At 42.7% G+C, this 25,922-nt stretch overlaps 1 protein-coding gene across 13 annotated transcripts in view; it reads left to right on the top strand.

Moving 5' to 3' along the window:
• CACNA1G (calcium voltage-gated channel subunit alpha1 G) overlaps positions 1–25,922 on the top strand; it is a 327,715-nt gene that overhangs the window by 138,238 nt on the left and 163,555 nt on the right. For all 13 annotated transcript variants that reach the window (XM_080993532.1, XM_080993526.1, XM_080993530.1 and 10 more), the window contains exons 2-3: positions 22,880–22,991; positions 24,858–24,991. In XM_080993532.1, the coding sequence (XP_080849658.1) occupies positions 22,880–22,991; positions 24,858–24,991 (246 nt within the window). The remainder of the gene's footprint in view (positions 1–22,879; positions 22,992–24,857; positions 24,992–25,922) is intronic.

The following is a 25,922-nucleotide window of genomic DNA, read 5'->3' as shown; positions in this document are numbered from 1 at the left end:
CTGATTTATATTGTGTGCTGCAGACTTTGACCCCTCCTCCTTCTCGAGTTAATGAATAGAGCCCACCCTTCCAGTGGGTAAGGGGCTATAGAATAACTTGTGTCACAACTGTCTAAACCTAGACTGAGTAGCTATAGATGATTGCTACTTCAATAATTTACTTTTGTGTCTTTGTTGGAGTTAGGGCAGGGGTTATATCCTATACTTTAGGGAATGGCACCTGTCTGGCTTGGTGCAGATGAAGCCAAATTGCAAAATGAGAAGTAAGAAGCCCTGACCCTTATAAGCCAAGGACACATCACCTTGAGAATCTGATGATGAGAAAGCTAAATTAAATATGAACTGTTTGAAAATAATGTGATAACCAGTAACCATGTCACTCTTTCTGAAACCTAATTCTGAATTGGGTTACATGCATAATAATCACTTTCTGTCCTCCTTGTTGCTGGAAGTGAGCCAGTGTTAAACTGCTGGAGTTCTAGCAAATACCCGCTTTGTTCTGCAGGTTACTCTGGCTACTGCTATGTTTGCAGCATACTATATAATCTGGATGGCATGTGGGCAGTACTCCTTGAAGCACTGAGTAGAAAAACCTGCCTGAGAATTTGTAGACCAGTTCTGGTTTGCAGAGAAGCTATGGCTTTCTCAGTTAAGATACAGGCCCCATCTGAACTATGCATTTCATGCAGTACCAATGCACTTTAAACAGTCACGGCTTCTCCCAGAGAATCCTGGGAGCTGTTGTTTGTTAAGGATGGTGAGAGATGTTATGAGACCCCTCTTATTCCCACTGAGCTACAATTCAGAGTGTTTTAACCATCAATCCCTCTTCCCAGGGAACCCTGGAAATTGTAGATTCATGAGGGGAAAATAAGCCTCCTTGTAACTCCCAGCAGACTTAAACTACGCTTCCCTCAGTTCTTGAAGCCATGATTGTGGTGGTAGGGTGCTGTTTTAAATGTGTAGTGCAGATGAGGCCCTAATGGCAAACAGCTTTGCTTCAAAGGAAAAAGTGCAGGAAGGTGCAAGAAGAGGAAGCAATGCTAGCAAGTGGGTTGGATTTGTCCTTAAGGAAGGCATAGTTTAAGAAGACAATAGTGTCCAAAGGTGGGACTCATAATCTTCATTAACCTTTCACACTTCTTCGCCTAATTCAAGCACTGGGAGAGGAAGTATATGAGCCTTATATACAGTCATGTGACGCCAAACCATAGTTTGGCGCTACACATGAATTAGCCAAAGTGTGGAGGGCATATATGTATTTACACAAAGGTTTTTGTCACATCCATGTTTTAATTCATTCCTATAAGGAAAAAACTACTCACTTCAATCTTCCTTTTGTTGTCTAAAAGTTCAGTATGATTTAAAAAGAGTGTTGCTGTCTAACCAACTCAGAACAAACCCAGGTTGGTTATTTCCTTAAGAATATTCGTACTAACACAGTCAAGGAAAGCAAACAGCTTTCCATTTCTCTGAGTGTTCAGCTACCCCTTGCTGTGAAAATATTCTCCAAACCTACCCAAACTTTGTAGAATTTTTATTTTTTATTTTTTTGTAATGGAAGCCTGATTTCACTTTGTAGCAGCCCAGGAGAAAATCCATTTAAATGCCCAACATCATCATAGAAATCCTATAATCCTTGGACCAAGCTTTGCATCAGGAATCGTTTTCAGACACAATCAAGAGACAAAAACGGGAAAGAGGGTGATTTCCTTCTGAGAGGGAGAAAGATTTTGAAGGGCTGTTAAATTGGCGCCTCAATGGGCTTGAATTAATGTCTTAATGCTATTGAGACTTTTTCTCTCTCTCAAAAGCAGAACCGTGGACATCCTGCAAGGCTCTTGTCAAGAGAGCCTATTTCTGGAATGGGTGGTATGCAACCATCCATTCTCATTAATTGCTGTAGCTTAACCTAGTGTCATCCCTGACCTGCCAGGACTCAGCTGGCACCGCAGCAGAAGCCTGTCATCCATTTCTGCCTGCTTTTTCTGAATCTCATTTGCATGCACATTCCAAGGCCCTGGAATATTCCTCATTGTGCTTTTCAAGCAGGAGCCACAGTGGTAAAAGACCCAAGGTTTTAGCAAGATCAGCGAGCAGGCTGGTGCTTTTGCTTGTATGTAGCCACATTTCATGGTGTTCACAACTTAAGTTAAACCTATTCTCAGTTATGGGTCAAATCATGCCACCTGTTGTACTCTACTTTTCCGCCCCTTGTCTGTTATGCATGTGAGTTGGGACCTATCCTCTTTTATAGCAGATAGCCCTTTAAAAAATTTTTAATAAGGAGATGGGGAACCTTAGGCCCAGAGGCCTTCCAGGCCTCACTATCCATCTCTTAGATTTCTCCTCAGGTTAAGCCTTTTACTCAGGCCAGACCCCCTTATAGGCCCTGCTGCATATCCTCCTTGAGTGCTTTTGGCCGGCTGGGATGTTTCCTTGTACAGTAGTACCTCGGGTTACATACGCTTCAGGTTACATACGCTTCAGGTTACAGACTCCGCTAACCCAGAAATAGTGCTTCAGGTTAAGAACTTTGCTTCAGGATGAGAACAGAAATCGTGCTCCGGTGGCACAGCGGCAGCAGGAGGCCCCATTAGCTAAAGTGGTGCTTCCGGTTAAGAACAGTTTCAGGTTAAGAACGGACTTCCGGAACAAATTAAGATACCACTGTATTATCTCTTCCATGTCTGGATGGAAGGGTGTACACGTGTGTGTGGAAACCTCTGACTTCTGTGTGGCTGGAATTGCAGCCTACTTTGTAAAAGTTAGAGTCAAATTTGTTGCTGTGTCCCCTTTTGCTTCTGGCCCTGTTCAACACTGACACTGGGCCCTTGGAAGTTGGCCTACAAACGGAAACAGTTTTCCAACCTCTGCTGCTCTGTATCTTCAGCAAAGTTGGGTGTTTCTTTTGCCATTTGTACGGAGGCTGAATTGATTCTGAATGCATTGACAGGATTTCCAAACTGCCTGGAAATAAGCCCTGAAAATGCCCTGGTGCTGCATACAAAATTGAATAGGGCAAGATACAACACAGAGGCAGGAGAGCAATCAGAGCTCTGAAACTTTCAGCACATCCAGGACCATCGTTCCAAGGCTGTGTGACAGTAGCCAGACCATAGCTGTCAACCTTCCCTTTTTTTGTGTGGGAAATTCCCTTATTTCAGTGCCGTTTCCCGCTGCTTCCTGCTGCTATCCCAGATTGTTAGATATCCTGTAGACTGTCCCCGGGACAGGTGAGGCTGCTGATCCCTTATTTTCAAATCTGAAAGTTGACAGCTATGAGCCAGACTGTAACCAGGTTCTGTCATGAACCTCCCTTGCGCTGGTCAGCACCTCACACTCTGGCCAAAATAGGGGACCAGCCAGATAAGAAGGACCAGAAATGAAGGCCATGGAAAAGTTTGACACTAGGCCTGAATCAGAGTCTGCATGCCGTGAGTGGGGAACCTCAAGCACAGAGCCTTCAGTTCTCTCATAACTCTTCCCAGGCGATACTTTTCACTGGTCCTGCATCATACCTTGAGGGTTTTTGCCTGACTGGAATATGTCCTTGAACTCTGATAATACCTCTTGCTCATCTATGGACGACAGGTAGGGCTAGGTGGGTGTAGAAACTAGCCTGTTGTGCAAAGGTAAACTTTTCATTTGCTGCAGTGCCCGTGTTTGTCTCTGGCCCCACTGGTCACTAGCATGTGGCCCTCAGGAGGTTGTGCAGAAGGAAATGTGGATCTCCGTCCTTCCTCCCCCCCTCCCCGGTAAGTCTAGAAAACCTTGAATCGCCCTGGGCTCTTCGGATGAAGGGTGGTACACAAATTAAATTAACAACAACAGTCCAGTGAGCAAACACAGTTGAGAAAGTGTACACAGTCTCCTCCTTGCTGGCCTTGGGAGGCAGGTAAGATGTTGGCTTCAGTTGAAAGTTGAAAATTGACTATTGTCCCACACTATAAATTGATTTTCACTCTGCTATTTATTTTTTTTAAAATAATAATTAGGTTTTTTGGGAGCTTGTTTGTCCTGAGTGATATTTAGTGGTGTTTGCTGTTGTCTTTAACCCTCCCCCCCTTTAAAATTAATGAATAACAGTCTAGGAAGGCCTGCAAATGAGTGAGTGAGTGAGTGAGTGAGTGAGTGAATGGATGTAAAATTCCTAGAACATTTCCCAGTATGAAATTCAAGACAGCCATAACAAACTTAAAATGCAAAGCTAATTGACAAATTATTGCAAACCCCCAAAGCAATACGACCACATTAAAGGCAGAGTTTCAAAACACAAATCCAAAAGGCCTGGGAGAATTTTTTAAAAAGTTTTCATTTGGCCCTCTAAGAACAATATACTTGGTGGTAGACAGACCTCTCTGGTGGGCAGGGGCAGCCCAGACACCTCATATTTAAAAGGTAATACTCCCCTCTCTAGCTGGGAAATATCTTCAGATTTCATCCACCCACCTACCTCTGAAAGGTTGGTATTTGGGACTTTTCACCCCACCTCCAAAAATGTTTCAGCTCAGCACTAATCCTGAGCCATTTCACACATACATACATTTTAAAACAGGGAACATCATAGGTGTACACTTAAAAGGTATGATATTTAGAGAGGCTCTGTGTAGTTCTATGCATGGCAATGTAGAATACTGGCAGGCACAGTTCATGGGGAGAGTTAGCAATGTTTTTCCGGCAGTTGCTTACAATGGGCTGCTGACATTGAGAAAACCTTCCCAGCCAGGAGGAAACAGTAGGGTGGAAATTAGCAGCATTGTTGTCCCAGGTTTGTATAATATTGTGATTGTTTCACTAGGCACATCCACTTGTCTTGAAGAAAAGAATCAAGAATTCATGAAACACTTCTCAGTTTTAAAACTGATCTGGATAATTACATGAAGGATATCCTTATGGTGCATGCATGTTAATTGGTTGTCTCAGTAGAGGCCTGCTGGGAGATTGGGAACGAGTTCCTCCCTCCCTCTTCCCCATCTTAAGTTTTTGCTCATTCTCCACATCCTCTCCACATCAGTGAGAATCACAGCTGAAGATGAAATATCAGATGGGTTGGATTTGCACTGGAGAGCTAAGAACACTTAGTCTTTGAAGAGGTTCGACGGACAGGTTTCTCTTTCATGCTTTGATTCTGCTGCTCACCATATGCTAGATTGGGAAGGAATTTTCCCTCTGGAACATTAGCTAGTGACCTGGCTCCCTCCCTCCCTCCCCTGCCTTCACTTGTAGCATAAAGTACATAGCAGCAAGAATATGTGTGCCTGAGCTACCAGGGTGCATGGGTGCCCTGCTATGTTACACTTCAGTCTATCCTACTAACCTCCTTAGGCGCTTAGGAACATAGGAAGCTGCTTTTTACTGAGAGCATTGGCCTACCCATCTCAGTATTTGTCTAACACTAACTCTTAGAGGCTCTGCAGTGTTTCAGACAGGGGTCTCTGCCAGCCCTACCCAAAGATGCTGGAAATTATTGACCCTTCTGCATGTCAGGCAGATGCTGTGCTACTGTGGTCCTTCTCTATCTTCAGGTTCAGGTGATGGACTAGATAAACTATGCACATCCCTTTCACCCTGACAGCCTTACTTTGGGAAGGCTGAGATGTTTGTTCATTGCTCCTTTTGCTGCAGCAGGTTCCTTTGGGCAACCTGGCTGCTACTGTGGATAGTAGTTGCCGGACCAAATATTGTCTAGTTGAGGGACCACATATTGTTCTGTACTTCCAAAGGCACATTGAGATTGGATTTAGGGAGGAGTCTTGTCCAGCCACAAGATCCAGCTTCTTGATGCATCAGACGCTGCTATGGGGTGTAATCACCTGGATCATTTGTTTGCTCTTGCTGAGTTGGTTGACCAGAGACTTCTGTAATCTCACTGGAGCTGGCCCTACTATTCTCTTTGCACACTTTTCCTTTTTACCTTTTGCATGTGCTCCTGAAGTTGTGGCAGCAGCTGAAAAATTCAATAAGACTTCTGGTGCCCTGGCTAATTGAAGTGTTTTCCTTTGTCAGCTGCTCGGCTCAAACAACGTCAAGTACAAAGCGGTAGCCATCAGCACTTTGTGTATCTCCAAAATCCCATTAGTGGTAAAAAGAGCTTGAAGTTTCATTTGCAGAAAAGAAAAAGGAGGGGAAAACAGGGAGGGAGAGAATAAGAAAGGGGGCAGGAAACTTCCATCATCTGTGCATTAACATATCACCCTGAGCGCAGCCAGTCTCAGAGTCACTTTTCCTCTCACAACTATGAGAATTTTTAATCTAGGTGCAGCGTTATATTAGAAGGACATTTATTAGCTTCAGGGGGTGGTATGCTGATCAGAGGGTTTGCTGATAAAATTAGGAGTTATTATTTTTTTTTTAAAGTAAATAAAACTTTCAGCCAATGCAATGCATTCTCTTTCCTTTCTGCCCTTCTTTTCCTGGAGGTATGTTTGTTACTGCAAAATTACAGAAGTCCCGAATAGCAACAGCAATGAGAATTCTACTGCTCTGTTGATGCACAGCAAATAAATAGCCAACCTTTTGAGGGAGGGTCAAACTGCTTAAAAAGGCAGTGATCTTTATAGTGCCTCATATGCAAGAATATGTGGCGAACACAGGATATTTCAGAACGTTATTTGACCTAAACTTCAAAGGTTTTCCATTTTGTCCAAGGCTGCCTATAGAGCAGTATAGTACTGAATTTGGATGTGGGGTGACTCTCATTAGGTCATTTTAGGCAAGTTCCCTAGTTCTTTCCCCACATGGTTGCTGCAATGATAAATGAAATTAGCAGCACTGAACTGTGTAAAGAGAAGCAGCTTTAATCTGTTGCACAAGCCAAAGGGCACTTCCAGGTGACCTGTTTATCAAGTATTCATCCTAATCTCTTTGCAGAGAGGCTAGATGACGTGGGCTATTTAGTGAGTATTTATCCTGATTAGTTTGTGGGGAGGTTAGATGAAGTTGCATCAAGCAAGTGGTATCCCACACTTTATAGGGCATTTCCCTGTTACTTTCCGCATGGTTAAAAAATCCCAATATTTAATAGATGGTATATGACCCCAGTCAAACTTGCAAAAATTTACCACCTGACTGACAATAAGTGTTGGAAATGTAAAGAGTGTGAGGGAACGTTCTTCCACCTCTGGTGGACTTGCCCTAAAGTGAAGGCGTTCTGGGAAATGATTTATAATGAATTGAAAAAGGTATTTAAATATACCTTCACTAAGAAACCAGAGGCTTTCCTTTTGGGTATTGTCGGCCAAGGGGTGGTAAAGAAGGACCAGACATTTTTTATGTATGCAACAACAGCAGCAAGGATACTTCTCGCAAAACACTGGAAAACTCAAGATCTACCCACACTGGAAGAATGGCAGATGCAACTGATAGACTACATGGAACTGGCTGAGATGACCGGCAGAATTCGTGACCTGGGAGAAGAGAGGATTGAGGAGGACTGGAAGAAATTTAAGAATTATTTACAAAAACATTGTAATTTGAGTGAATGCTAAACAGGATGCTAGATCAAAATAACTGAGCACCACTAAATTTAGAGGATTTTAAGAAAATAAGTAAGATTGTGAAAATATAACTCCTTTTGAGAACTAGAAGATTATGAAACATAGAAGGGATATAAGAATGTAAATAAGATAATAAATTGCTGACAAAATGTTATAACGATGAAAGTGGGAGCGGGAGATGTGAGGAAGTCCAAAGAAAATGTGAAATTATGTTAAGATAAATGTTACATTGTTTATTATGTTTATTTCTATTGTAAAACCCAATAAATTGTTTAAAAAAAAAAAAAATCCCAATATTTAGGGGAAGCAGGCTTTCTTTACAGTGTGACATAGCACCAATCCCGTTGTAGAACTCTGCCCCATATTAGAATGGGATGCTGCCAAGTTTCAAGTGGTGTCATAGCATTTGTTTCGTTGTTTTTTAAAGAAAAAAGGGGTAAACCCTCAGCTACCCATTAACTGCTTCCCACAATTGATGGGAGTCCTGAAGTGATTTACAGAACAAATAATAAAATACAGAAAACACAATACTGAGTACATATAGTGTTGATCCAAAAGAATAACTTAAAAACAGGAAAAAGCCCTCCATTCTAGACCAAACCATTTTCATCTAGGCTTCCCACAAGTTGTCAAAATGCTGTGATAAACAAGGAGGTGAAAAACTATATCAAAGGTATTTTTTAAATAAATAAATAAATAAATTTGCATTTTGTAATATTTTAACAGCAAAAATTCAATCTAAACAAATCCAACCTGCTTTTTCTTCCCTCCCCCTCCCTCTGCGGTTTCCTATTTTACATTGTAATCTTACTGCATAACCAATTCAAACCTATTCACAAGTTTAACCTTTTTATTCCCTAACTATATCAAAGGTATTTGTGAGAAAGATATGAAGCAAGACATGAGATTAGAATTGGATGTGGCTGCTTTAAGTCTTGAAATCTTGCCTATGCTGAGTGATGGGCTAATGCTATATGATCTTTGATAAACCCTTTGCTTTTATATTCCTGTTTAATTGCTTGGCTAAAGGGTGTAATAATGAAACTTGAAATAAGGTACCACAAAATAAGCCTTGTGTCATTTAAAGACTAACAAATTTATTATGTCATAAGCTTTTGTGGACTACAAAAAGAAAATGATAATGCTCGTGAGCATGTGCATTTTCACAACTCTTAGCTCAGTGGAACACACACAAAAAAAACATTTTGCCAAACTTCATAAACACTTAATGCTTTGGGCCAGTCACCAATTCTCAGCCTAACATGCCTCACATGACCATTCCAAAGTTACAGAAGGAGATATGAAAGTTCCTATAGCCCAAGTGATGCTGCTTTGTGCTATAAAGGGTCAAGGTTTTTTCCTGATTCTTACACGTGCAAATGTTTAAACCAATCTTAAGATGGCCTGATGGTCGCATATTTTAGATGCATAAGTTCTGCTTGCCATCTGTAGAAGAGGAGAGGTGGGAAGGAAAGAGGCAGAACCTCTATGAATAGTTTTCATAGTGTGTGTGTGTGTGTGTGTGTGTGTGTGTGTGTTAGTGTATTATTGGCTTGAAGGTTCTGCTGCACTTCTGCCTTCAACATTTTCCTTCCTTCTTTCATATAATTTAAACATCATCTCTGTTTCCTGCAACCTATTATTATTTATCATTCAAGGAAGAGGAAATCTGCATTTGACTGGGAAACTTGTGGCGAATTCAGGCTGGATAATTGGGGGGGGGGAGGAAAAGAAGAGGAAGGACTGTCATCCCCACTTTGTAATTATGTGTACAAAGGCATTGACTGGATCAAATCCCACAAGCAGTTGGATGGATGCTTCTTATCCTATGGCATCGTAGAAAAAGAAAGTACCTTAAGGTCTAATCACATCATCTTTAGAGCTGGCAAATGCATGGATATCAATGGGTCCTTTCCTACTCTTGTTTGGCATACTCACACTACTGTAACAGCACCTTCGCTGATCAATGTAAGTTTGGGGGGGGGGAGGACAGCAGGGAGGATTCCAGGAAGCAGGATTAAACTGCTCTGATAAGAACAGGTGTGGGGAATCTCAGGCCCCCCATGACTCTCTGTCTGGCCCTCAGGACTCTATCCAGGCCATGCCCATCACTGGCCCTGCTCTGCACTCTTCTGTACTGGTTTTACCTTGAATTGGTCATTGACCTCTACTAATACAGGCTTCCTCAAACTAGGCCCTCCTGATGTTCTTGGCCTGCAACTACCGTGAACCCTAGCTAGCAGGACCAGTGGACAGGGATGATGGGAATTGTAGTCTCAAAACAGCTGGAGGGCCGAGGTTGAGGAAGCATGTGCTAATACCTCCTACTTACCTAGCGGGACTATGGAGAGCCGTGTGTGTGTGTGTGTGTGTGTGTGTGTGTGTGTGTGTTTGGCCACACCCACTGCTGGAAGGCTGCCCACAAGGGAATGTGGGCCATGGACTGAAAAAGATTCCTCATTTGTGGTTTAGGATTAGACCCAGACCAGTGCAGCTGGTAACAAAAAGCAGTAGTGTGGAGTGTTCCTGTGCATGGCTGGATGCTTGTCTGGTGTCTTCCAGTCTTCTCCATTCTATTATCCCTCCCTTTTGTTCCCCCTTCAGGTCCAGGTTAGGCTTCTTATTAGGAGCAGCTTAATCATGGCATCTTTCAAATAGGTCGATGGAAGGAACAGTGCCAAGGAGGAATTTATATCCTGTCTCTTAGCCCTGCCCTCTACCTGATTGTTGTAATAAGTCAAGATGGGCAAGGGACCAGCATACAGGTAGTCGGCCAAACTTGTCCAAATCAATTGAGCCTTAAAGCTGAAAATCATCCAGCAATACCAGGCTGGATGGTGCTCTGGGCTCCTTCCCTAATGAAACTGGTTGAAACGTGACGTCAAATTCGCTTAACCCTCACAACATTTTGCAAACACATCTCAGTGTCATGGGCCAGGCGTCAGCTTCACCTGCTGAGCAGCAGCCTGAAGGAGCAAAAGGCGAAGTGACTTCACCTGCTGTTGATCAGCCCTTTTGCTCCTGATGAGAACCAGCTGGCTTTGGCTTTCTTAAGCATGGTTTCCATCCTCAGTCAGTTGCTGGAAACAACATTCATTGTTCCTGGTCAGACTTTGCTGTTTCTTGCTTCTTGTGACCTTGGACCTTTGGCTTTCTTGACCCCCAGATCGTCTGACTACGTGAATCGAGATATTCCTGACCTTAGGACCAGACTGAACCTTGTATATAGACTCTGCCTCTAGGCAAGTGCCCTCCTGGAACTCAGCTGGTTGGCTGGCAGCACAGGACTCTGACACACAGTCTGCCCCCAAGGGTTGGGCCACATCCCTTTCTGTGCCAGATTGTTCCAAGTCCCTGCTGCCCTCACAGAAAATCCCCTGCTGGATGACATTTAGAAGATGTAACATAGGGGGTAGGGGGAGAACTACTTCACCTCCACCACAGAATAGGCTTGATAATATGTAGTAAACTTTTCAGTCTGATTCAGCAAAAGCCTTCCTCCACCTGCGCTTAAGCCATCTTCCTTTTTGCATCATGGCATGGACCAGGAAGCGTGTTCAATTTAATAATAGCTCTTGTGGGTATTTGGTGTCAAACCCATGTAACAAATGGTGACAGAATCTTGTGGAACAGCTTCAGGGAAGGGTGATTTGCGGCAGAGAAGAGTGTGTGCATGCGTGTGCATCTGTTCCTTTCCTCACCTGCACAATAATTCTTCCCCCTATTGCTTTCTCTACCTGCTTGGGGAATCATCCAATCGCTCTACTTCTCTGCCACAAATCACTCCCTCCAAAAACTGCCTTGGGGCAGAGACCGAGGAGCAATTTTCCATTTCCACTACACAAGGAGACCAACCTGCAAGAAGGCACCAGCAGGTAGAATGAATCGTTTTTGAAGACCCCCTTTGGGTCATCCCAATTATTAACATTGTAAGTGTTCCCAATTTTGTTATCATGTTATTTTATTTCTTCCAGTTACTTACACAGATTCCTTTTTTACTTTGTGTAGTTAGAATAGGGGTGATGGTAAGAGTACCCTTAATTTTAGCTGGGGTGAGCTTTCGGAGTGCATCTCATCGACTGCTCAGGTTTTCAGTTCCTACCTGTGGGCCAGCTATAAAGTTGGTGATAGCACTTTTTAGCTTGGAAATGCTTTCTTCTGTACTGAGGTTTTGCTGTCTTATATTGTTTCCATTGCTGACTGATGTATGGCACTTGTAGTTTGTAGTTTGGGGCTACATTTTGCTTTAATATGTTATTTTTCTGCTTTGGAGACTTCTGGGTCAAAAAGTGGCATGTAGGGAAGACGATAATAAGGTTAGTAGGGATGGCAGTTTTGTGAATGTGTTCACATATACCCAACACTCCCAATTTTTCTAGGAAAGTTAGTTTTTGACTCAGCTCTCATTTTGTTTTTAATACAACCTGCCAATGCAGCATGCTATGCCATGGAATACAATTATTTGTTATAAGAGGTTTAACGAAAAGAGTAACTAATAGTGACAAGGCTACTCTCGGGTATGAGTGCCAGAGAGTTCAGTGGGACTTAATTTCAGGAAGTGTGCTTAGGATTGCTGCCTGAGAGACTCTTTGGGCTTGAGGGTGAGGCCCTTCAAGACTGGTGTGCTCTCATACGCAGATGGCTATTTAAATTCTGCTTTGATGTTGATATTTATTAGCCTAGAATCTTTCTTTTTACTCCCAAGGAAATATTTACACATTTATGAGAATAGGAATTCCAGCTGCCAGCTTGAGGTCACAGCTTGGAAGATTCATCCCAAATATAGCAATGTGGGAGAAGACAGTGTAGGCAGCGAAGAGAAAGAGGTAGAGCCATCTTGGAGATGTAGTTCCTTTCGTCTGACATTGTTTGGATAGCATCCATCTGTGGGGGCCAGCGACTTCCACAACTCTGCTGTGATGAGCTGCAAAGCCTTTAATAAAATAAAATACTACAGCACAAACTGCGGGGAGATCCCAGATAAACAGCAGAATAAATGTGTCAGAGAAGAGCTGTGAGTGAGCATGTGAAATCTCCAGTGTAGGATCCAAAGAGTTTAGAATTAACCTGTTTAGGGCCTCTGTGCACACTTGTGGGTGGGTGTGGGTGTGTATAGGGGGCACATTTAAAAGCACATTTGATTCTAGTTTGTTATGCACACTTTCCTTCAAGACAGCACTTACATTAAAATAACACCACATTCTTGTACACCTAGAAGTTCAGTACTTGGAACTTTAGGAAATGTTTGGTAGTTTCTCTTCCCCCTTCCACACCCCAGCTATGGATTTGTTTCTTCCTCCCACCCCTTGCGGGGCAGGGGGAACCCCTCTATTCATAATTGTTAGGAAAAAGAATTGGTATAATCAAAATTCGGAATAGTTCACAACCAAAGCTTTTCTACAATTTAGGTTTTTTTAAGGGAAGGAAACAGGGAAGGAAGCGTGGAGGAGAACAGGCAGTATATTAAGAGGAAAGAAAAAGGGAGAATCAGTCAGTCAGTACAGGTGATGAGAAAATGAGTCAACATGCCGAAAATGGGAAGGAAAGATTGTAGAAACCAAGACATTTTATGGGTCTCATAGCATTGCCCTGATAGGTTTTGATAATGAAATAAGAATCAAGTTTCAAGATAAGTTGCTGTTTTATTTTTAATGCAAGAAAGAAATTGATATTTTAAAAAATATGCAAGAAAGCCATCCATTCAGCCAACTAAATGTGATAGAGCCAGTGTCTCAGTTGTGTTGAGGGAGTATTTTGTAGTGCTACTTGTGCTGGGGTATGGCACAATTCTAGTGTAGGCTAGTCCATCTCGGCCTCATCACATTCGTGTACACATGCTTGCCATCGAGTGTGGAGCTGCCACCACATATTATTCTTTGGCAGCTGCCAGTGTTCTGGCAGGGCTCAACACAAAGCCAATGTCAGACTAGGACCTAGGAGACCAGGGTTCAAATCCCACTCACCTATGAAGCTTATTGGGCGAACTTGGGCCAGCCACAGCTTCTCAGCCTAACCTACCTCACAGGATTGTTGTGGGATTAAATGAGGATGCAGCAAACTATGTCTGCTACCTTGAGCTCCTTAGAGAAAGAGGTAAGATATAGATACAATCAATCAATAGTAAAAATTAGATATCCTGAGAGCTATTTTTAAAAACATTACCTATTTGCAACAGTCACCTATTCCCTAGAAGTAGAGTTCTTGTCCGGAGAATTTTGGAAAAAAGTGAACCACTAGAGGTTGCCAATATGGCCAGGATAAGCCTTCCAGGGACCCCCACCAGACCCACCACTGTAGGGCAGAGGCCCTTTTTTGCCAAGGATCCTCTAAAGCTTTGCTTGGCATGCACATGTCACAGTATTGGACAACTAATTTTCCCGCCCTAGTCCCTTTGTGCTCCAACTTGCCAGCATTTGTATGCCATAGCAATGGTTTATAACTGTAGAGGCTCGGCAACATAAGGAGCTGACAGCTATTGTGGAAATGACACCTGGAGAAATCAGAAAATGCCAGAGCAACTGCAGGGAAGACATTGAAACATGAATGCTTTTTTCAGCAGCTCGAGAAATTATAAAATGTGATTACCACAGGATTGCCATCAAATTTAGGCTCAAAACAAGGTGCATGCTGCAAAACTGCTGCATTGGCATAGTCACAATATGACCTCTTGTAAAGAACTCTGCAACTGTCTTTATTGTGGTACCTTGGATTGTATTCCTGTGGCAAGGTGGGCAATCATCTGCTTCTACTTCCGAGCATGAATTTGGCACAGGGTATGCAACTGCATAGTAATGGAATAGAGGAGAGAGAGACAAAAAGAGCTTGATGAATGTGCTATGCCTTGTGCAAATGTTTCATGACAGTGAAAAACCTAATATTATACAGGCATTGCCATAGTGGATCAGTCCAGTGGTCCATCTTGCCAAAGCCTTTGGGATCATGCAGTTGTGCAAACTTACAGAGAATTTAGCAGTTGTGGCAGAATGTCAAGTTCTGGGTCCCAGTGGCCTCTCAGCCTAAGGCTCTTCAGACTCATATATTTCTGCACCTGAGAGTTGTCCAGCAGCTTCTGCTTTACTCTGCTTTCAGTACCTAGTTCTTCTCTCACTGCTTTTCCTGGGCATCAGACTTCTCAAAAAAACCCACCTTCTACCACAAGACTTGCCTCATCATTGCCACCATGCCATTGAATAACTTCAGCATTCTGTTCTACAACTGCTGACAAAAATACACTTAAGCAAGGAAATGCATGATTGTATACACAGTCGCATGCTAGGGATTTGTGTTCACAGATGCTCCATGTTGCAGGCCATGGTTTTATATGCAAAATGCTGCAAGAGGAATTGCAGTCAGCTTTGCTACTTACTGTGCCACCTATAAATAATCATGGTTTAGAGTGCTGTGATATATAGCAAACTAAGTTAGCATATATAGTAGGAACAAAATGTATATCAGACTCTATAATCCTTGCAACCATCAGGGTTCATGTTAGTGTGTGTGGATAGATAGATTCAGTTTTCCCAAGGCCTACTGGCCAAAGACAAGAGAACAGGAGGTAAAGAATGTGCATTTTACACAACTGGATTGCATACATCCACGAGTGTGATCAGTAGGTGCAAGATCTGTGACACACATACCCCACCTTTTGACATTTTGTTGTGTAAGTCTGGTGACAAAGAGGCTCCTTGGTAATAGGAATATTTTTGACCCACAAATCCTTAGCAAGCATATTTTCATCTGGCCTTTTCCATCGTTGCTTCATCGTTGTCTATTGATAAGCTTCTTTTGTAAGGTGGTCCACTGTTGTCCACAGAGAAGCTCGTTATGTTCTATATGTAGTTGTTGTCATCTTGAGCAATAGCCTTCGTTATGCCAGAGATCCATAGTGCGAAGAACACTTAGAATTTTTTTCTGTGGTTTAGAATCCCTAATAAGATTTCAAAAGAAAGCTGCAGAAAACTAATGGAGGAAGGCCAGCAGCTGGGCTGTGCCAAGAGCCACAGAGTTTTGCTGTGCTTGTTGTGCCTTCAGTCTGCGTAGAGGCCAAAAAAGGAGAAGGGGCAGGAATGGCTCCAGAAAGGACTGCAGATCAGTAGGGCATCTGCTTTGTATGCTGAAGGTCACGAGTTCAGTTCCTGGCATCTGGTGATAGGTCTGGGAAAGACTTCCTGTCAGAAAACCCGGAGACTAGCTGCCAATCAGTGTAGACACTGCTGAGATGAACCATTGGTCTGATTTGGCATAAGGAAGCATCCTACTTTTAAGAACACTAATGCCAAAGGGAGGATGAGAAAGCAGTATATCATCATCACTTTATTTATATGCTGCCTTTCCATAATTAAAAGCATGCTCAAGGCGGCTCACAACATAAAAAGATTTACATAATTACAAACATGACAAAAGTAGTCATAAATAAATAACTCACCATAAAGTACACAGCCAAGGTGAAGTTTCCTCATAAAAATGGTTTCCTCATAGAAACAACAACCAAAAGCCCATAAACAATACCCCAGCCCAAAATTCTGTACAGCAGCTTCAGCTTTTGTAGCTGGAGTTGACCAATTGAAGTTAAGCTCCATGAAATATACCTCAAGATGTCGACTAGTTTCTACATCTGTAGAAACTTACTCTGGTTTGATTCCACCAAGGAACTGGATAGTAAAAAGTGAAGATATCAAGCTACGTATTTATTGGTGTGTTTGCCAGAGCTGTTGCAAAGGAAACATGGTTTCCTTGCCTCTTCTTCTTAGCATTGATGTCCTACATATATTGACTGCAGTGGCAAAGCACAATTGACCCTTGAGCTCTCACCGCCTTTCATTCAGTGCACTCTAAAGTAATTAGTTCACTCAGAACAGCTCCAAGACACGAGTAAATTCCAGCCCAATTTCATGCATGTTTTACTTGGAAATACATGGTGCTGAGATAAAGGGCCCTTACCCCCAAGTAAGGGTTGCAGTCTTCTATATCCAAACATATATCCTACAAGGCTATATGTGTTATATAAGGTCATGAAGATTACATATTTGTATAAAAAGGTAAAGGTAAGGGACCCCTGACAGTTAAGTCTAGTCGCAGATGACTGGGGGGTTGCAGCGCTCATCTCACTTTACAGGCCGAGGGAACTGGCGTTTGTCCTCAGACAGGTCATGTGGCCAGCATGACTAAGCCACTTCTGGCGCAACAGAACACGAAACCAGAGCAGTGCATGGAAATGCTATTTACCTTCCTGCTGGAGTGCTACCTATTTATCTACTTGCACTTTTTGGCGTGCTTTCGAATTGCTAGGTTGGCAGGAGCAGGGACCGAGCAACGGGAGCTCACCCCGTCGCGGGGATTTGAACCGCTGACCTTCTGATCGGCAAGCCCAAGAGGCTCAGTGGTATAGCCATTATGGTCAAGCAGTGCCTCTGGCCACACTGCAGCAGGGGGGTGGGAAAGTGAATTTCTCAAATATGCCTGATGTGGATTTTTCAATATGCTGCACTATTTTTCCTGTGACCAGAACCAGGTTTAAACAGAGCCTTCAGCAGCGTTTTCTTTCACTAAAGGGTTTGGAGAGCTTGATGCTCGAATAGAATCTATATTGACTTCAGTGACTGTCTTAACCTCGGGAGTCCTGAAGTCATTGGAAATGCCCACTAGAGGGACACAGAGAAATTCCTTTCCGTCTAGACCTGAAACCTCCCTTTGTGCGATCTGCTGCTGCAGTTCGATTTATCCTGTCAGATAAATTGTCAGCTTCTTGAAATCTGACCCAGCCCAACTTGGTCCCTGGCAACAGTTCTCAAATTTAGAAGTCGGAAGGGCTTTTGGAAAGAGGAAAATGGAGTGGGGGGGTGGCGGCGGACAGCAAAGTGATTTGTTTCTATACCACATCTCCACAGACTCAGCGATAACATGGCTGAGGCTCTACGGTTTGGATGGAATCGCACATTAAAATCATTTCCAGACAGCATGCCTGGGACTAACTATGGCATGGCGAGCATACTACAGGATTCTAGTTTTATGATACGGTTTACTTTTGTTATGTACGTATGCTACTATAATACTAAATAAGACTTTTTAAATTTTTATTTAGCAAATCTGTAGCAAAAGCCATCAAACATAAAAACAGAATAAAGCGCATGGACACAAATTCTGGAGGGGGGGAATCAGCAAACTCTAAAAATCAATGAAACCCTCTTTATAACTTCTAAAAACAATAAAGCAATTTCTTCAGGTATACAATGTTATAAAACATGTCAGATGTGCAACATACCATTGATGCAATAATAGTGCATTTCTGGTCGATTCACATTGTACTATGCAAACATCATTCCCCTTCATTAGTTCTTCTGCAATGCTTTCCCAATATTATTGCATTACTGCCACCTTGAGGGGTACATGTGCGCTATACAGTGGTACCTCTGTTTAAGAACAGTCCTGTTTACGAACTCCGCAAAACCGGAAGTAATGTCTTGGTTTGAGAACTTTACCTCTGTCTAAGAACGGAATCTGAATGGTGGAAGGGCTCCGGCAGCTGGAGGCCTCATTAGGGAAAGCGCACCTCGGTTTAAGAACGGGTTCGGTTTAAGAACGGATGAAGTTCGTAAACCAAGGTATTACTGTAGTGCAACAAAAGTGGGACAGCTATTGCCCCCCTCCCAAAAAATGGTGCGAAAGTGGCAGGATTGGAGCAGGAAGCCATGGGGGACACACTGACTGGAAACAAAGCACATCTGCCACCCCAAATTTTGTAAGTGCAAACAGTGTAACACATATAATGGCCCCAATACCATCATGAGCACCCATCAATCATGAATGCACAATAAAAAGGACATCTGGAAATGATTTATTCATGGAGAATAAATAGTCTGCTTTATCTGGTTTTATAGAATTCTTCTATTTTAATCTTAACTCTTAGTCAGAATTGGTTTATAGAGCAGCCAGCTTTTTAATACCTACATTCAGGGCATATCATAATTAGGAAAGCATTTTAACACCACTTAACCTGATGCAGAGAAGTGGAGAGCTGTTTGACAGTTCAGTGGACTCTCTCGGAAGGTGGTGAACTCTCCTTCATTGTAGGGTGGATGGTCTTTAAGGAGTTTGCTTTTAAGCAGAGGTTGGATGGTCATCTGCCAAAGGCTAGGCCAGGCCAGGCTGGACTCTCGGACCCAGAGACTCTTGGCAGCAGGCAGTGTGGAACGGGGATTCCTGCATGGAGGGGCTGGTTTGCACCCTTAAAATTGTGTATCTGGGCTACGCCTCCCCTCCCCCTCCCCCCCGCTATACCCCTGTTTCAAAGTACTACTGTGGGACGGTGGAAGTATGATAATCATACACACACACACACACACACACACTGTTTTTCTCTCTGTGCACATTGTATCCACCATACTCTTGGTGAGTGGTCTTATACCTGATGAAGACATAGATGTAATTTGCATCACCATAACATTCTGTATGCAATTTGCACACTTTCCCCTGCACAGAAGTGTTTCCTGGGTCCTCAGTTTGTTACGTTTGAAGGGTCCCTGAGGGTCTTTCCACAAGTGAGGCTTAAATCAGTTCTTGCATTTCCTGTGTCTGCAAATCAGTTGCTACCAGAGTACACATTCAGCTTTAAAATGGTTCCTTTCCACTTTGTCCCTCTTATTAATAGCATTCATAAATCATTCATTCCCGTCTATGGCATTCTTAGTGTCGCTTAGGAAATTGCCCTAAACTTTGCATGGACTTGGTTCCTAGCACATATCCTTTCAGCTTTTATCTACAGTACTGACGGCATGATTAGGGAGGAATAAAATGGACAGTTTCTCTTAAAATAGCAGAGACAAAATCAGGTTGCTCAGGAGTCCAAGAACAAGAGCTATTGTGCACAGCCAGCTTTCTCTCCTTCCCTGTAGCCCTGGGATCCGTGCTGTTGCTTGCACATACCTGTTGTTGTTCTTCATAATGTTTTTATCCTACTCTTCCTCCAAGAGCTGAAGGTGGCATTCATTCATTTTTTCCCATTTTAGACAGACAAGAACCATGTGATGTACGTAAGACTAAGAGGCAATGACAAGCTCCCAGTCCCCCGGGGAATTTCATGCCAAGCTGAGCAGAGCTTAATCCAGTTCCAAGTCTATCACTCCATCAACGAAATCAGGGATGGGCTGAATTCATACTTCTTGGTTCTACTTGATTTTTAAATTATACACAGAAGCATATTGCCTAATGTGGTAGATCTGCAGTAGTAGCCTCCTAGCAGCATCACTGCCCTTACCAGGAGGGGCAAGGCAACAGTGAGATCAGGGCTGTGCAATTCACCTGTGAAGCCAGTCCAGTACTCTTGCAGCTCTACTCTCACCATCCCCTTCTGCTCCTGACAAGTGTCAGTGAGGCTGCTGGGAGGCTGTTGCTGTGGCATCTCCCATCTAGGCAACCTGCTTCAGCTAGAACCCCAAGATCTACCAACCAGGTGCAAAAGACACATAATTAGAATAAAAGAACTGGCCAGTGGAGGCTGCTCCATTTGAGCAAATGCCCCACCAACTTCCACAACTTGGTTTTTAATTTTCATTCAGCAGATTTTGCCTTTAGCAGCAAAAATCTAGCCTTCTTCCCCCTCCACTGTTTTGGTCTGTTGCTAAATTACTGTAGGGATTTCTTTGAATGAGCTGTTTTGGGGTGTTTTCCCCCCAAATGCATGAATTTTATTAAACCTATTCATGTTTATCATAGGAGCCAAAACCTGGTCCTGAAACTCTCTTTAATCTTAATAGAGGATTTTTAAATTTTGTCATCTCTTTGGTTGAGAACATATTGTTTCACAAAGATAAGCACAGCCATTTGCTAAGGATGTGCTGTGTACAAATGAAGACAGTACATTGAATTTATATTGAGTTCATTTCTGGCCAAACACAGATGAGAGGGAGGGGAAACTAGTAAGTAAAAGCAGGCCAACATTGTGAGAACTTCTAGATGGGACTGTACACCATATGTGGGGCTGCCCTTGAATACATGGCTGAAAGTTAACATGATCCTATTTTCTTGCATTTACTTGGGAGTAGGCACCTTCTTAATAGAATCTAAGAAACTATACAAACTTGAGAAGACATGTGAAGGCAACCCTGTATAGGGAAGTGTTTTTTAATGTTTAATGTTTTATTATTATTATTTATGTGTTGGAAGCTGCCCAGAGTGGCTGGGGCAACCCAGTCAGATGGATGGGGTAATAATAATAATAATAAATAATACTAATACTAATAATTAATAATTAATAATAAAAATAGAATAGAACATCTCTATTTTCACTGGAGAAATATTGAAGGGTATGTTATCTTGTATTTTTATTCTGTGTGCATAAATCCATGAGATCTATGGATGATGGGCACTATACAAATTTAATTACTAATAATAGAGGGGTCACACAAAGTATATGGGAGAAGAGAGGAGAGAAAATAAGTTTCCTTCATGCGCCAAAAGAGACAAGACACGAAACACAGCTGAGCCAGGGTCTTGGGTAGGAAAGGAGAAAAGTACATTACCAGCCGTGGGTGGGTGAGAGAAGAGAAGATCCTACTGGACTTTCTCAACTGAACTATGAAGCATCCCCTTCATTGCCTGAGCAGAGAAAGGACAGCTGCCATTCACCCGTCCTGGAGAAGAACGAAGAGGCCCTCATCCTGACTGCAGCCAGTCAGGCAGCTGCATTATTACCCCACTGTATACACCTTGCCTTTTGAATTTCTTGGTTCTGCCAGCACAGTAGCAGCAGCAGCTGTTTGCCCACCCAGTGCATTTGGTTGTGGTCCTGGAGCGGGGAGGTTGCTAGTGGGCTTCTCAGACCCTCTGGGCTATGGGCCATTTCCCCACTTAGGGCCCACCTAGGGGATGGGTCTGACCTTGGCAATTCCACCACCACATAAGTATAGGGAATGGCGGCCTAGGAAAGGTGCTCTCTCTGCAGCAGCCACTGAACTATGAAATTCCCTCCCCACATGTAAAGACTGGTGTTTCCCCTTCGCAGTAACACCTAGCGTGGTATTTACAGTCTTTATTACATGTTTACAAGAAACGGCTTCAGTTCAGAATTATGCGTCCGAACCCGTTGAGTCAGATTCGGGGAGTGGCTTCCTATGATTCCCACGCAATATCTTTGATTCTTAAGTTTCATTTCCCTCCTTGTCTGTGCTGATTTGAAAGCTCCCTCCCTTCCTGAGTCTGAGCTTCCTTCCCTAACCTCTACCAGCGGTTCTCAACCTGTGGGTCCCCAGATGTTGTTGGGCTACAGCTCCCATCATCCCTGAGCTCTGGCCTTGCTAGCTAGGGATGATGGGAGTTGTAGTTCAACAACATCTGGGGACCCACAGGTTGAGAAAGGCTGCACGGTTGCAGGGCTCTTCAGCATCCCTGAGCCCCTACCCTCTCTGGCTACTCTCCACCCTCTCTTCCGCTTTCTCTGTCTCTGGGTGGTTGTGGGGCACTTCCGCATCCCTGAGCCCCTGTTCCGCCTCTTCTGTCCATTGCACCTCCGAATCCTCCCTGACACCACAGAAGGCTGTAGAGCTTTCGCCACATGCTAAAGATGGGCCTCTTGACCTCTGACAGCTAAGATATTTTGTTCTGTAGGACCCACCTGTTTTGACAAAATTATACTGTTCTGTTCCATTTGGAACTGTTTTACTCATTTTTATAACACTAATGCTTTTGTTTGTTTTCATAACTGTGTTTTATAAATTATTGTAACCTGCGATTGGGCCTTCTAATAAAGGGCAGGTAAGAAATCTAATAAATAAACAAGCCTTGTGTGGATAAGTATTTCATTCTGCGAACTGCCCTGAGATCTTATGAGGAGGTATAGAAATCTAATATATAATGATAATAATAAATAATACAAGTAATAACCAAGTCCCATTTTCTAACAAAACAGGGCCTCTCTGGAACAGTTAGCACTTTTGTGCTGCTTAGCACTATTGTTTGGGTAGCCGTTTGTAGTACTTTGATTCTATCATGTCTTTGTCTAAAATCCTAAGAAAAAGTCATTGGAAGTTGCACCTGCAGCACCTGTGTATAATAACAAAGATGTCTCCACTTGTGCAGAAACCACTGAGATGATGACTATTGTATGATTTCATTGTCTCTTCCCTTTTATTGTAGTAAATATGGCACTATCTCAGTTTGACTTCTGGGAGTAGCAGATGCTGTCAAACAGTGTGCAGAATCATAGCCAGTAGATGAATAGTCAGCTTCTAAGGTAAAAGATTGGGGAAACAAGTCCACTCCTCCCCCTCCCTGGAAATTCTACTCATTTCCCTAATGCCTAATAATGTGGTGTCCCTGGTGCTAATGGAAGATTCTTAGCTTGCACTCTGAAAATGCTTGTTTTCCTTGACTGATTTCCTGTGCACCTGGTTTGAAAGAGTCAGCATGCTGGTAATTCTCCTGAACTGTGTCACTCTGGGCATGTTCCACCCTTGTGAAGATATGGGCTGTGACTCCCCACGCTGCAAGATTCTTCAGGTAAAGACTTTTTTTTTCATTTTTTTTTAAAAAACAGGTTATTTCTTGTTTGACATAACATATCATGTGGGAGGAACTATAGTTCCAGTGACAGAGCACATGCACAGAGGGTCCCAGGGCCAGCTCTTGGCATCTGCTGCTAGAAGTATCCCATTAGAAAGTGCATCCTTTTGGGCTTGATGAAAATCAGTAAAAATTAACCATAAGATCAGGAAAGCTTACTTAAAAATGCCTGCTGAAATGAAATGACTAAGGTTAGATCCCCACCACCCATTTGAAGCACGTGGCTGCATCTAGAGCAGAGCTTTTCCAAACTGTGTGTCAGGACATGTTAGTGTGTCGGCTGCAGTGTGTAGGTATGTCTTCTGAACGCTCCCCACACTCCTCCTGGGGCTGGAAAGGGGTTAGTTTAACCTCCGGTTTGCTAGTAAAACTGAATTACTGTGTCACGAAATGATGGTGTGTCACCAACATGAAAAGTTTGGAAAGCTCTGGTCTAGAGAATCTTGGGAGCTGTAATTGTAGCTAGCAATTGTAGCTGTGTGATGGGTAGACTACAGTCCTTTGATTCTTTGAGGGAAGCAATGGCTATTTCAAGTGGTATAAATGTAAACATAAGCTTTTCTAATTTTTTTTATGGTTAATTTTAACCAGTTTTATCTTTTGTATTTGTTTTGTAACCTCACCAGATGCCATTTAGAAATTAAGCAATATGTTACATTTAATTACATTATGTTAAAATATATAGGAAAGTCATTTGCCTGCGATAGCTGCCACCAATATGCAAAGGCAATCCTGGTCTAGTTGGACCCACAGTCTCAGCTAGTTTAATGTAGCTTCTTGTGTTCCATGATTTCAGGAAAGTGCTTGTTAGGGCAGATCCATACCATAAATTTAAAACATATGACTCCCCCCCCAAGAATCCTGGGAACTGTAGTCTGTTAAAGTTGGTCAGAATTGTAGCCTTGCAAAGGAGAAACTACAGTTCCCATGGTTCTTTGGAGGTTGCCATGTGCTTTAAATGTGCATTTAATGTCTTAGAGGTAATCCAACCAACTCCATTGCCTTTGCCATAAAGAAGAATGAATCTGCTTACTGGGTATGCCTTACCACCCTTTGAGGGTTCTCTGTGTGCAAAGCTTTCTGTTTCACATGATGGGTTTTTGGGTTAAGGGTGTGTGTCTGGGTTGCATGGAAATTGACCCTTTGTATCAAAGGTCCAAGTTAGGAAACGCTGGGTGAAAATTAAGTGGAAGGGATCCTGAAAAACCAACACGTTTCAGAAATAAGCAGAGAAACAAGAACTACAGTAGAATTCAACACCCAGCACTGTGGTGTTGTGGTTTTTTTTGGGGGGGTACACTGATAAATAAATTTTACCCTATTAGGATTCTGAAAAGGTAACAGAGGTCACCAGTTCCACTGGAGGAATTCTTCACATCACCACAAAAATGGGGCAGTTTGAAATAAGAAAGGGCAGCTAATTCAAGTTTATTCAGATGTTGGCTTCTTGCTAAGGAAATCTGGTCCTGTTCAATAGACGTACAACTGGTTGGAGATGGTATTTTTCAGCCACTTCTGGACCTGGACATCAGGAGGTGTTCAGCCACATTATGATATAGCTCTGTTCTCTTTTCATACTCCTGCTTCTGTGAGTAAAATGGGCATCTCCCCAGTCTTGCTTTTTGCAGACTGGTTTTGAATAACTACCAGTCCTGCCTCTTGGAGAAATGAAGAATGTGTGGGGTGATGTCCTCATTTGGTTAGGTTGGAGGTCAAGTCCCTTGCATGGTGAACTGTCTCCAATTAAGCACTTGGATCTTTGCCACAGGGTGCACCTCCTCATCCTGCTTCTTTATCTTCCAGAGCTTTGATGATTTTATCTTTGCCTTCTTTGCTGTGGAAATGATCATCAAGATGGTTGCACTAGGGATTTTCGGGAAGAAATGTTACCTGGGAGACACATGGAACCGTCTGGATTTTTTCATTGTCCTGGCTGGGTAAGTCAGACATTAGTTCTCAAACAAAGGGCAATTTTTTTGCTAACAGCAGCTGAGGCTAGCTAACCCCCAGCTGAGAAATTCATTATCGTGTATGTTTTCTCATTTTTAGTAAGTGTACAAAGTAGCTGAGAATGTATGTAGAAAGCTTTTACTTAACAGTGTACCTAAATGCTGTCTATAACCCCAAGTTTCCAGTTGCGAAATGCTACTTTTAGACGTTTTGAGATATGCAGTGCCGATAGCAAAAACACCAGGAAGCTGATGATTTATGCCCGTTTAAAATTATGGTACAGATGTGTCTGAACATTTTCTGAACTGTTTTCTGTTACATTTTCTGTTACTCTGTGACATTAGACACACTACAAATGTCTTACTAGAGATTTATGAAGTGTTTCATAAGCTCTTGCCAAGGTTTGCATTATTATTTTTTTCAAACTTTGAAGAATTTTCTGGGTTTCCGACTTGAAAGCAATTCCTCTGCCCTTTTGATACCAAAGGCTCAAGAGTTGTTTATAAGAACTTGTGGACGTGGAATATGCAGGATGAGGATATTGTTGGGATCCAGGGGCAAAGAGAAGAAAGCTGTGTTGTGAACCAAACAAATGTTGCCAGTTCAAACTCTACCCATGTCATACTGCAATTTTCCCAAAAGACTGTGCATCTATGCAGGTTTTTCTTTTTCGTAACATGTCTCCTGTTTCTGGATGTCCAAGTACATGCTGAGTGGCAGATTTGGGGCACCCATTTTAAGAGCAGGAGTGTAGATAATGGATCAGATACAAAGTGTATCAAGAGGTTCCTCACAAGTCTAGTCGTGCAGTTAGGTGGTTTAAGACTCTGGATTTAGGGTCTGCTGTCTGCCTCCATCATTAGATAGTAATGTGTATTCACTTGCTTCAGAATGTCTGGAGCAAGTCATGCTGCATTT

This window comes from Podarcis pityusensis (genome assembly GCF_964106645.2).
Source record: "Podarcis pityusensis genome assembly, chromosome: 2".
NCBI lineage: Eukaryota > Metazoa > Chordata > Lepidosauria > Squamata > Lacertidae > Podarcis > Podarcis pityusensis.
The sequence above is the reverse complement of the archived record's forward strand: the minus strand, read 5'-3'. Positions and strand labels throughout refer to the sequence as shown.